At 45.8% G+C, this 11,626-nt stretch overlaps 1 protein-coding gene across 3 annotated transcripts in view; it reads right to left on the reverse strand.

Annotated features, from left to right (window-relative positions):
- The window catches only part of MOCS1 (molybdenum cofactor synthesis 1), a 124,219-nt gene extending 113,003 nt beyond the window's left edge, over positions 1-11,216 (reverse strand). For all 3 annotated transcript variants that reach the window (XR_003941399.1, XM_030195777.1, XM_030195778.1), the window contains exon 1: positions 11,014-11,216. Coding sequence is in view for 2 of the 3 variants with exons in the window: in XM_030195777.1 (XP_030051637.1) it covers positions 11,014-11,139 (126 nt within the window). In the remaining variant the exon portion in view is untranslated. The remainder of the gene's footprint in view (positions 1-11,013) is intronic.
- Positions 11,217-11,626: the final 410 nt, after the last annotated feature.

Raw genomic sequence — 11,626 nt, forward strand, 5'->3', positions numbered from 1 at the left:
GGTATCCCCAGGCAGTGTCCCAGCCAAGTAGAAACCAGCCCAGGGCCCAACCCTGCTGAGCTTCCAAGATCAGAGATCAGGCACACTCAGGGTGGTGGTGTGCTCATAGACAATGCCTGTACTGCCAGTATAAAAAGAGTTTCAAAAAGGAAGGAGGGAAACTTCCAAGCTGTTCAAGCAACTGCCCTCAGAGAAAAACTGAGGGGACAGAAAAGTCTGTAAATAAAAATACTAAATAGCTCTTTCACAGGCCCAACACACAAGGAGCCCTGCTCTGATGCTGTTCACTGTTTCCCACACCAGGAACAGCCTTTAGCCAACGCAGGAACGATAAGAAAATCTAAACTCACCACAGACAGTCAGGCCTATTGCTATCAATGTACCCACTTAGGCAAACATGGCTTTCCAGCTCAGGTGATTCTTACTGCCTTTGTGCAGAAAGGGACTGCCCTAAAAATACTCCCTCCGAATAGCAGAAGACAGGGGAGAAATGGACCCTACTGCTGAGCTGGAGAGAAAACATCCCCTCTTCGGGACAGGGTCTATAAGACGAGACAGGCAGGGAACAAGCCAGAAAACTCCAAAGGCTGAACTAAAAATGAACTGTTAGCTCCAGGGTTGCCAGGTGGAAAATATTTTTCCAGCCTAAAGGAGCCCAAAATCCAGCCCAAAACCCGCCCAAACTCAAACCCCGCCCCTGACACCCCCGCCCCCGCGTCATCACCCCCGCCCCGCCGTCATCAACCCCGCCCCCGCCGTCATCAACCCCGCCCCCGCCGTCATCGGCCCCGCCTTCCCCGTCACTAACCCCGCCTCCCACGTCACTAACCCCGCCTCCCACGTCACTAACCCCGCCCAAAAACGTCACTAACCCCGCCCACCGCGGCCGAAAAAGCCACCTAAAAAAACCGCCCGAAGCACAAAAACCAGCCCAAAAAACCGCAACCCGCCGCGGGCAAAAATTTCCCGCGGCGGGTCGCGGAAAACCGCCCAATTGGGCGGTAAAACCGCCCACCTGGCAACACTGGTTAGCTCCCCTACCAGACTTCTGCAACATATAGGCATACAGAGCAGCAGAATGAGCTCGGGGGTGGGGCGTGAAATCAGAAATCCCCTGCCCCAAAGAAGCCTCCAGTGGCTGACATGCATCCTGAAAAAAATAAACAAGGCACATCGCAGGACCATCAGATTCCTTCTGGATACAGAAACAGCTTAAAGTAATTCTGTTCTTCCCTTGGATCCCCTTGCATAGTGGGGGCAGTTTAAGAAGAATGTGTGCCACTGCCCCAGCTACATGCAAACAGTTTCTGACTCAACAGTGATTTTGGTAAACGAAACCAAAGGCTGGATAAAATAAAGGGGAATTCCCTGGACCAGCAGTCTCTAATGGAACACAAGGTCCTTTAGGAGAAGCCGCCCCTCCCCCCTGCCCACATCAAGGCCGCAGGGCGGGAAAGGATCCGAGCTGATAGGAGAAAAGAGAGGGCTGTGCCACCAAAAAGGTGCGCGTTCCCGCCATTTTAGCGTAGGAAAAGGCTGCTCAGGGAAGGGGAACTTCAGCACTTCCCTCCCCAGCGTTCAAACTTGCCACCAATCAGAGTCCTGCTGCAGAGCATCTGCTATCGCAGCGAGAATAGTTTTCAAATGCCAGCGTCGTCCACATTAAAGCACGGACCCCCGCGCCGAAAAGAGAAAGGCTGGGACTCACCGAACAGCAGGTGTCTCCGAAAGAGAAGCAGAGTCCCACAGACGCAGAGCCCCACAGTCACACAGACAAAGCACAGCACTAAGACAGGGAAACCCTGTACTGCCCAGTCCTGTCAGAAATCTTCCGTTTCTTCTGGGTTTTTGTTTTTTTTTTAAACACCGAAAGAAGGCAAAGAAGCTCTCCTGGTTTTTGTTTTTTAACTGGTGAGGAAGGCTAGAGCTCTAAAGACTGGGAGGCAAGGGGGGAAAGGGTGAAGAAGGGACCCAGAAGACTGAGTATGCCCCCAAAGTCAGCACCACCAGCCAGACACCCCTAAACTCAACTGGCCCACAGGACCCAGGAGTATCCCCAACAGACAAATCCAGGAGCTGCTGAAGCGCCGTTCACCACCTGCTGGAGATAGAGATGTACTGAGGTGAAGGAGTTGCTGGCTGTCTGGTATCACTGCCTTCAGCTTTGTAATCTCTATCTTCACCTGCTGATATATGGACACAACCCACCACTTCTTGGATTCATCTGCTGCATACGCTAAGGAATGCCTTAAAATTTTTTAAACTATTGTAAAACTTTATCAGAAATACAGATATAACTAACTTGTTAGTCTCACACACACACACACACAAGGAGTGGCTTGGGCTATTCTAGCTGAGATAATATTTAACCATCTCTCTGACCTCATGTGCAACTTTCTTAAATAAGTCACCTTTCTTTCTAACTCTTCCTATCTATATGTTCCATCTTTGCTTTACCCTTCACTATCAATTAAAATGTTCTATTACGTATTGTGTTGACATTATAAGTAGTATACTATGCCATACTTTGTATTGTTATTTGAATATTTGTACTGCTGTAATTGCCAATTGCTCATGTTTGATTTATTCTTACTGTACACCGCCTTCAAAAAGGCGGTAAATAAATCCTAATACATATTCAGCTTAAAAATAAGGATATCATAATTCACTGTACTGAATGCAGCTGTGAGAACAAATTGGAGTAGGATGAGTGCTGTACCTCTGGCCAGAAAAGACCTAGCATCTGAAAGAAGAGAAAGTAAAGCTAATTCTGGAAATGAAAACGGTAACAGAATTCAAACATGCGTGGGATAAACATAAAGGAATCCTATTCAGAAGGAATGGATCCTAAGGAGCTTAGCCGAGATTGGGTGGCAGAGCCAGCCGGTGGTGGGAGGCGAGGATAGTGCTGGGCAGACTTATACGGTCTGTGCCAGAGCCGGTGGTGGGAGGCGGGGCTGGTGGTTGGGAGGCGGGGATAGTGCTGGACAGACTTATACGGTCTGTGCCCTGAAGAGGACAGGTACAAATCAAAGTAGGGTATACACAAAAAGTAGCACATATGAGTTTGTCTTGTTGGGCAGACTGGATGGACCATGCAGGTCTTTTTCTGCTGTCATTTACTATGTTACTATGGAAAGGTCCAAATTGTAATGAACTTAAGCAACTGTGTTTGTCCAAATAAGAAGTTAAATGACAGGCCACAACAGACTCCTAAGGCTTTGTTTACTAAGCCGCTCTGTAAGCGTGCTAACTTTTTAGCGCTCACTAATGACAGACACCCATTATATTCCTATGGGTGTCTCTAGCGTTAGGGCGTGCTAATTTTTAGCGCACGCTAAAAGGTTTGCATGCCTACAGCGCGGTTTAGTAGACAGGGCCTCAAATAATAATATTGAAGAGAGAAAGAGTAGACAACAAAATTAGGAGCACCTATCCGATGCTGTTATTTTTTCTGTTCTATAGATCTCTGAGGAAGACAAAGAGATAGTAGAGCTCAGAAGCTGGTGTGGATGGGCAGACCTGGAAGACCATATGGTCTTTATCTGTGGTCATTCTATGTTTTTAGCTTGAAATAAAATTTTTAAAAAACATGGAATCAAAAATTTCTTTGCATAACTAGGCATCAAGAAATGAACCAGTGTACACTATGAAATTTTTCTTTAAATCTTTTACACAGTACAGCTGGTATCTGAGACTTATGTGCAACCCTGCCTGAAGGTATCTCAATCAGGTAAAACCTGAAAAATCCACACCTCCTTCACAATTAGCAGCATTAATATTCAGTATGCTTTTTCCCCCACACAGATCATCTCCACTCCTTGTACTTGTTTTCTAGACTTAATTGGGACACATCCCAACACCATCCTCAAACTGGAATGGAAATTGAGAAGTTTAAGAATTAAGCACCAGAGAAGACTCAATATCACCAGACATCCTTATTAAAGCACCAAAAATCAGTGATGCCAGGTAGTGTTGGAAAAACAAGAAAGGTTTTCCTTAAACAATCCCCAAACAAGCAATATCAGTTCATAAAATAAGCCCAATTTTTTACATGATGTGAAGTGAAAGAGGCTATTAGAGCCAAAAGAACATCCTTGAAAGAATGGAAAAAGGATTCAAATGAAGAAAATAAGAAGCACTGATAATGAAGAATATTATAATGCCCTTATTCACTTGTTCATAACCCTTAATTTATCATCCTCACTTTAATATTCCCTTATTTCTTGTTTGTCCTATTTGTCTGTCCTAATTAGATTGTAAGCTCTATCAAGCAGGGACTGTCTCCATGTTCAAGTGTACAGCGCTGCGTACGTCTAGTAGCGCTTTAAAAATGATAAGTTGTAGTAGTAGTAAAATAGTATATGAAGAAAAACTTGCCGCAGAGACAAGAACACAGCAACATCTTTTCCAGGTACATCAGAAGCAGAAAGCCAGCGAGGGAATCTGAGGGACAGTAAGATCATGAAGAAGCAAAAGGGGAATCAGGGAGGACAAGGCCATAGCAGAGAGAGAGAATGAATTATTTGCTTTGGTCTTCATGGATGATCTACCTGTACCAGAAATAGTTTTCTGGAGGAAATGAAAGAAATCTCAGTGAATCTGGAAGACATAGAGGGGCATAACTGAACGAAAACGTCTATCTCCATGGGCGTTTATCTCTGAGAACGGGTCCGTGAAGGGGCGGACCGAACTGTATTTTCGAAAAAAATAGACGTCCATGTTTTATTCGACAATTTGTGAGCTGGGCGTTTTTGTTTTTCAGTGATAATGGAAAATGAAAGCGACCGGCTCAAAAACGAATAAATCCAAGGCATTTGTTCGTGGGAGGGGCCAGGATTCGTAGTGCACTGGTCCCCCTCACATGCCAGGACACCAACCGGGCACCCTAGGGGGCACTTTTACAAAAACAAAAAAAAAGGTAAAAGAGCTCCCAGGTGCATAGCACCCTTCCCTTGTGTGTTGAGCCCCCCAAATCCCCCTCAAAACCCACTGCCCACAAGTCTACACCATTACTATAGCCCTAAGGGGTGAAGGGGGGCACCTACATGTGGGTACAGTGGGTTTGGGGGGGTTGGACGACTAAGCATTAAGCAGCACAATTGTAACAGGTAGGGGGGGATGGGCCTGGGTCCACCTGCCTGAAGTCCACTGCACCCCCTAACAACTGCTCCAGGGACCTGCATACTGCTGCCAGGGAGGTGGGTATGACATTTGAGGGTGAAAATAAAAAGTTGTGAAACATCATGTTTTGTGGTGGGAGGGGGTTAGTGACCACTGGGAGAGTCAGGGGAGGTCATCCCCGATTCCCTCTGGTGGTAATCTGGTCATTTAGGGCACTTTTTGGGGTCTTATTCGTGAAAAAACAGGGTCCAGGAAAAGTGCCCTAAATTCTAGCTACAAACGCATACTTTTTTTCCATTATCGGCGAAAGGCGCCCATCTCTCCTCGGCCGATAACCACGCCCCAGTTCCACCTTCGCCACGCCTCCGACACGCCCCCGTCAACTTTGTACGCTTCCGCGATGGAGTGCAGTTGAAAACGTCCAAAATCGGCTTTCCATTATACCGATTTATTCGTTTTTGTGAGATAAACGTCTATCTCCCGATTTGGGTCGAAATCTAGGCGTTTTTCTCTTTCAATTATAAGGTGGATACTGAGCCAAATCAACAAGTTAAAGGGCCCCGTTTACAAAGCCGCACTAGAGGCGCATTAGTGCTTTTAGCGTGCGTTAACTGTGTAACATAGTAGATGACGGCAGAAAAAGACCTGCACGGTCCATCCAGTCGGCCCAACAAGCTAAACTCATACGTGCTACTTTTTGTGTATATCTTACCTTGATTTGTACCTGTCCTTTTCAGGGCACAGTCCATATAAGTCTGCCCAGCACTATCCCTGCCTCCCAACCACCAGCCCCGCCTCCCACCACCGGTTCTGGCACAGACCGTATAAGTCTGCCCAGCACCATCCCCGCCTCCTGCCACCGGCTCTGCCACCCAATCTCGGCTAAGCTCCTTAGGATCCATTCCTTCTGAACAGGATTCCTTTATGTTTATCCCACGCATGTTTGAATTCCGTTACCTATTTCATTTCCACCACCTCCCGTGGGAGGGCAGTCCAAGCATCCACTACTCTCTCCGTGAAAAAATACTTCCTGACATTTTTCATGAGTCTGCCCCCCTTCAATCTCATTTCATGTCCTCTCGTTCTACCGCCTTCGCATCTCCGGAAAAGGTTCATTTGCGGATTAATACCTTTCAAATATTTGAACGTCTGTATCATATCACCCGTTTGTCCTTTCCTCCAGAGTATACATGTTCAGGTCAGCAAGTCTCTCCTCATGCGTCTTGTAACGCAAATCCCGTACCATTCTCGTAGCTTTTCTTTGCACCGCTTCAATTCTTTTTACATTCTTAGCAAGATACGGCCTCCAAAACTGAACACAACACTCCAGGTGGGGCCTCACCAACGATTTATACAGGGGCATCAACACCCCCTTTCTTCTGCTGGTCACACCTCTCTCTATACAGCCTAACAACCTTCTAGCTACGGCCACCGCCTTGTCACACTGTTTCATCGTCTTCAAATCCTCAGATACTATCACCCCAAGATCCCTCTCCCCGTCCGTACTTATCAGACTCTCCCCGCCTAACATATACGTCTCCGGTGGATTTCTATTCCCTAAGTGCATCACTTTGCATTTCTTCGCATTGAATTTTAATTGCCAAACCTTAGACCATTCTTCTAGCTTCCGTAGGTCCTTTTTCATGTTTTCCACTCCCTCCGGGGTGTCCACTCTGTTACAGATCTTAGTATCATCCGCAAATAGGCAAACTTTACCTTCTAACCCTTCGGCAATGTCACTCACAAATATAATGAACAGAATCAGCCCCAGCACCGATCCTTGAGGCACTCCACTACTCACCTTTCCCTCCTCCGAGCGAATTCCATTCACCACCATCCTCTGGCGTCTGTCCGTCAACCAGTGCCTAATCCAGTTCACCACTTCGGGTCCTATCTTCAGCCCATCCAGTTTATTTAAGAGCCTCCTGTGGGGAACCGTGTCAAAAGCTTTACTGAAATCTAAGTAGATTACGTCCATAGCTCGTCCCTGATTCAATTCTCCTGTCACCCAAAGAATTCAATGAGATTAGTTTGGCACGATTTCCCTGTGGTAAAACCATGTTGTCTCGGATCTTGCAACTTATTGGCTTCCAGGAAATTCACTATTCTTTCCTTCAGCATCGCTTCCAATACTTTTCCAATAACCGAAGTGAGGCTTACCGGCCTGTAGTTTCCAGCTTCTTCCCTATCACCACTTTTGTGAAGAGGGACTACCTCCGCCGTTCTCCAATCCCTCGGAACCACAAAAATCCTTATGGGCGCCTACACAGTTAGCACGCACTAATTTTATGCGCACTCTAAAAATGCTAGCGCACCTTAGTAAACAGGGCCCAAACAGTTATAAAACACCTGGACCTGAGGTATACATCCCAGGGTACAGAAAGAGCTCAAACATGAAATTCCTGATCTGCTGTTAGTGATCTGTAGCCTGTTAAAATCATCCATAGTATCTGAAGATTGGAGGGTAGCAAATGTAAAGGAACTCCTCCCATATGAGGAAAGGCTAAAGAGGTTAGGCCTCTTCATCTTGAGACAGCTGGGGGGGGGGGGGGGGGGGAATATGACTGAGGTCTACAAAATCCTGAGTGGTGTAGAACGGGTAAAAATGAATCGATTTTTCACTCTTTAAAAAAGTACAAAGACCAGGGAACACTCAATGAAATTACATGGAAATACTTCTAAAACAAATAAGAGAACATATCTTTTCACTCAAAGAGTAGTTAAGCTCTGGAACTCGCAGCCAGAGGATGTGGCAACAACAGCCAGCGTATCTGGGTTTAAAAAAAGATTTGGACAAGTCCAGTCTGTCATTGAGATGGACATGGGGGAAGCCACTGCTTGCTCTGGGATTGGTAGCATGGAATGTTGCTACTATTTAGGTTTCTGCCAGGTACTTGTGACCTGGATTGGCCACTGTTGAAAGCAGGATACTGGGGTAGATGAACCATTGATCTGACGCAGTATGGCTATTCTTATGTTCTTATCATACGCTAAAGAACACTCTCAAATGTTAAACATGTTGATATGTATGAACACCACATATCTCAAGTACATTCATTGCACATTCTCAGCTGAGGCCAATCTGAATCTATGTCAATCAAAATGTCCAAGACATCGTTATCATCAAGTCCCAATACATGTTTTCATTAAAACGTTGCAGCATAGTAACATAGTAGATCACAGCAGAGAAAGACCTGTACGGTCCATCCAGTCTGCCCAACAAGATAAACTCATGTGCTGCTTTATGTATATACCCGACTGATTTTTATCTGCCATTTTCAGGGCACAGACCGTAGAAGTATGCCGCTGAGCACAAACCCCACCTCCCAACCACCAGCATGCAACTGGTTGGCACAATGCTGGTACAGTAAACACCGTAGAATATTTTTTTTATTAGTCACTTCTATTCTGTAACACCTCATCTTATTCTACGCAGTACTTATTACTAATCTGTACTCTCTAACACCTCTTCTTGTTCTGTATAGTATTATTGCTGTAATCAGCTCTATTCTGTAATACCTCCTCTTAGTCTGTACAGTACTTATTATATACTCTCCTGACATTACTTAGAACTCCATGGAAATAAAAATCTGCAATGTCATATACTTGCAGTGTTATCCCTCTACCTTCTACAATAAACCGAACACCGACAATTGGAACAGGCCCAAAAAAGAAGCAAGTACCCAAAAATAAGCCACCCAAAAGTGGGAAAGCCCTTAAAAAGTGCCGCATAAATTCTGAGGTTACTGCGCATAAAATCCTGCATTAAAACATATTAACTTTAGTGTGCTTTAAGAAAATACACGCTGAAAAGTGCATCCCTGATAGAAGTACAGCAATACGCCTATGCCTTGCTTTTGACAGATAGGCTCCGCTCATGAGGACAGAGCCAAAAATACAGTACTACTACTTACACTACTACTTATCATTTGTATAGCGCTACCGGATGTACGCAGCGCTTCACACTTGAACATGGAGAGACAGAGCTTACAATCTAATTACGACAGACAGACAGGACAAGTAAGGGATAAGGGTTAGGACAGACAGGACATATCAGGGTTAGGGGACAGTTGAAGGTTTAGGTTTAGGAGTTAAAAGCAGCATCGAAGAGGTGGGTTTTTAGCCTAGATTTGAAGATGGCCAGAGATGGAGCTTGACGTACCGGTTCAGGAAGTCTACTCCAGGCATATGGTGCAGCAAGATAAAAGGAACGGAGTTAGCAGTGGAGGAGAAGGGTGCAGATAAGAGAGATTAACCCAGTGAACGGAGTTCCCGGGGAGGAATGTAGGGAGAGATGAAAGTGGAGAGGTTCTGAGGAGCTGAAGAGTGAATGCACTTATAGGTCAACAAGAGGAGTTTGAACTGTATGCGGAAATGGATAGGAAGCCAGTGAAGTGACTTGAGGAGAGGGCTAATATGAGCCTAACGACCCTGGCGGAATATTAGTCATGCAGCAGAATTTTGAACAGATTGAAGAGGAGACAGATGGCTGAGTGGGAGACCTGTGAGAAGCAAGTTGCAATAGTTTGAGAGAGAGGTGATAAGAGTGTGGTTGCATACTGAGAAAGGAAAGGGTGAATTTTGGTGATGTTATAGAGGAAGAAACGCCAGATTTTAGCAGTCTGTTGAATATGTGAAGCGAAGGAGAGTGAGGAGTCGAAGATGACCCCATGGTTACGCGCTGATGAGATGGGAAGGATGAGCGTATTATCCACAGAAATAAAGAAAGGGGGAAGAGGAGAGGTCGGTTTAGGTGGAAAGATATCAATAGAAATCAAACAAAATAAAACATGGAAAAGAAAATAAGATGATACCTTTTTTATTGGACATAACTTAATACATTTCTTGATTAGCTTTCGAAGGTTGCCCTTCTTCGTCAGATCGGAAATAAGCAAATGTACTAGCTGACAGTGTATATAAGTGAAAACATTCAAGCATTACTATGACAGTCTGACAGGGTGGGAGGATGGGGGTGGGTCGGAGGTATGCATGGGGACATCAAAGCATATCATTGATATTCTAACAGGATGGGTGTGGGTAGGTGAGGGGAGGGTGATCAACAGAGACATACATACATACACCCCCATCCTCCCACCCTGTCAGACTGTCATAGTAATGCTTGAATGTTTTCACTTATATACACTGTCAGCTAGCACAGTTGCTTATTTCCGATCTGACGAAGAAGGACAACCTTCGAAAGCTAATCAAGAAATGTATTAAGTTATGTCCAATAAAAAAGGTATCATCTTATTTTCTTTTCCATGTTTTATTTTGTTTGATTTCTATTGATAACCTTAAGAGTGGACTAACACGGCTACCACACTCCTCGACTTAAGGTGGAAAGATAAGAAGCTCAGTCTTGGTCATGTTTAGCTTCAGATGGCAGTGAAACATCCAGGCAGTAATGTCAAGACAGGCAGGCTGATACTTTGGCCTGGATGCCTGAAGAGATTAATTCTAGAACAGCCCCTCCCCTGCCCACAATCTGCACCAACTGGCAGACCTGAAAGAAGCTCTGGGGATGAAGGGGGGATAATGTCTACAAACGTGTTAATTTTGCACATGAAAATAGTAATTATGCCAACTTCCAACCCAGGGTATACTTGGTGCAGACAAAACACCAGAGTTATCAGAGACACCCAGGAACGTAACGACCTCATAACTTGGTTGATCTCATCCGTATATTAATGAACCTCAGGGTACTAACAAATGTTTTTTCTCTAGTCAGTTTCTGGGAATGGCATTCGTTATTCGGCTTGACAGCAGCACACGCTAAACGACTACCAGTAAATTTCAAAAGAAATAAAATCCCAACGGAGGAACGAGAGGCGACGAAAGCCCAGGACGGGGGAGAAGGAACAAGGCTCCATCGCACCTCTCTCTCCTCACCTGAACTGCTGCTCCAACTGCCGCCTCGCGCACCCGCAACGCTTCACCCCTAACGGGCACCTGGCTGACGTAGCTCCTGCCGCGCGGGCAGCGGCCAATCCACAGAGCGCCCCGGAGCAACGCCATGTCCCCGAGCGCGAGCTTCTCGCTCTACTCTTCTACCCAGGGGGCCACCAGCGCGCTGCTGCAGCCCATAACCCTTACCCCGGCCCGCGTGGCCACTCCTCCGACCAGGAGGGGGCGGGACTACGCGGCCGCAGCCAATCGCCCGGCTTCAGCGCGCGTCCGGAAGCGCCTCCGTGTCCCGCGGCATGGTGGGAGTTGTGGTTTGGTGGCTACATAGGGGGGTTGAGGATCAGTGGGATACTGGTTGGTTTATTTAAACTTTAAAGTTTTATTTTATGACTCTTTCTGAATTAACACAAAACTGATACAACAGGGCTGGAATCACCTGTTCTTTTTCTTTCTTTCTTTTTGCAAGTTGCTTGACAGAAATTAAAATGTAACTGAAGGCTTCACAAAGTCCAACCTGCAGCGTATATTAAGTAAAGGATGCAGCAAAGGTCAAGGCAGCGGAGGAGAGGTGCAAGATTTCCTGGGTGCAGATTGCCCT

Source organism: Microcaecilia unicolor, chromosome 3 (genome assembly GCF_901765095.1).
Source record: "Microcaecilia unicolor chromosome 3, aMicUni1.1, whole genome shotgun sequence".
NCBI classification, from domain to species: domain Eukaryota; kingdom Metazoa; phylum Chordata; class Amphibia; order Gymnophiona; family Siphonopidae; genus Microcaecilia; species Microcaecilia unicolor.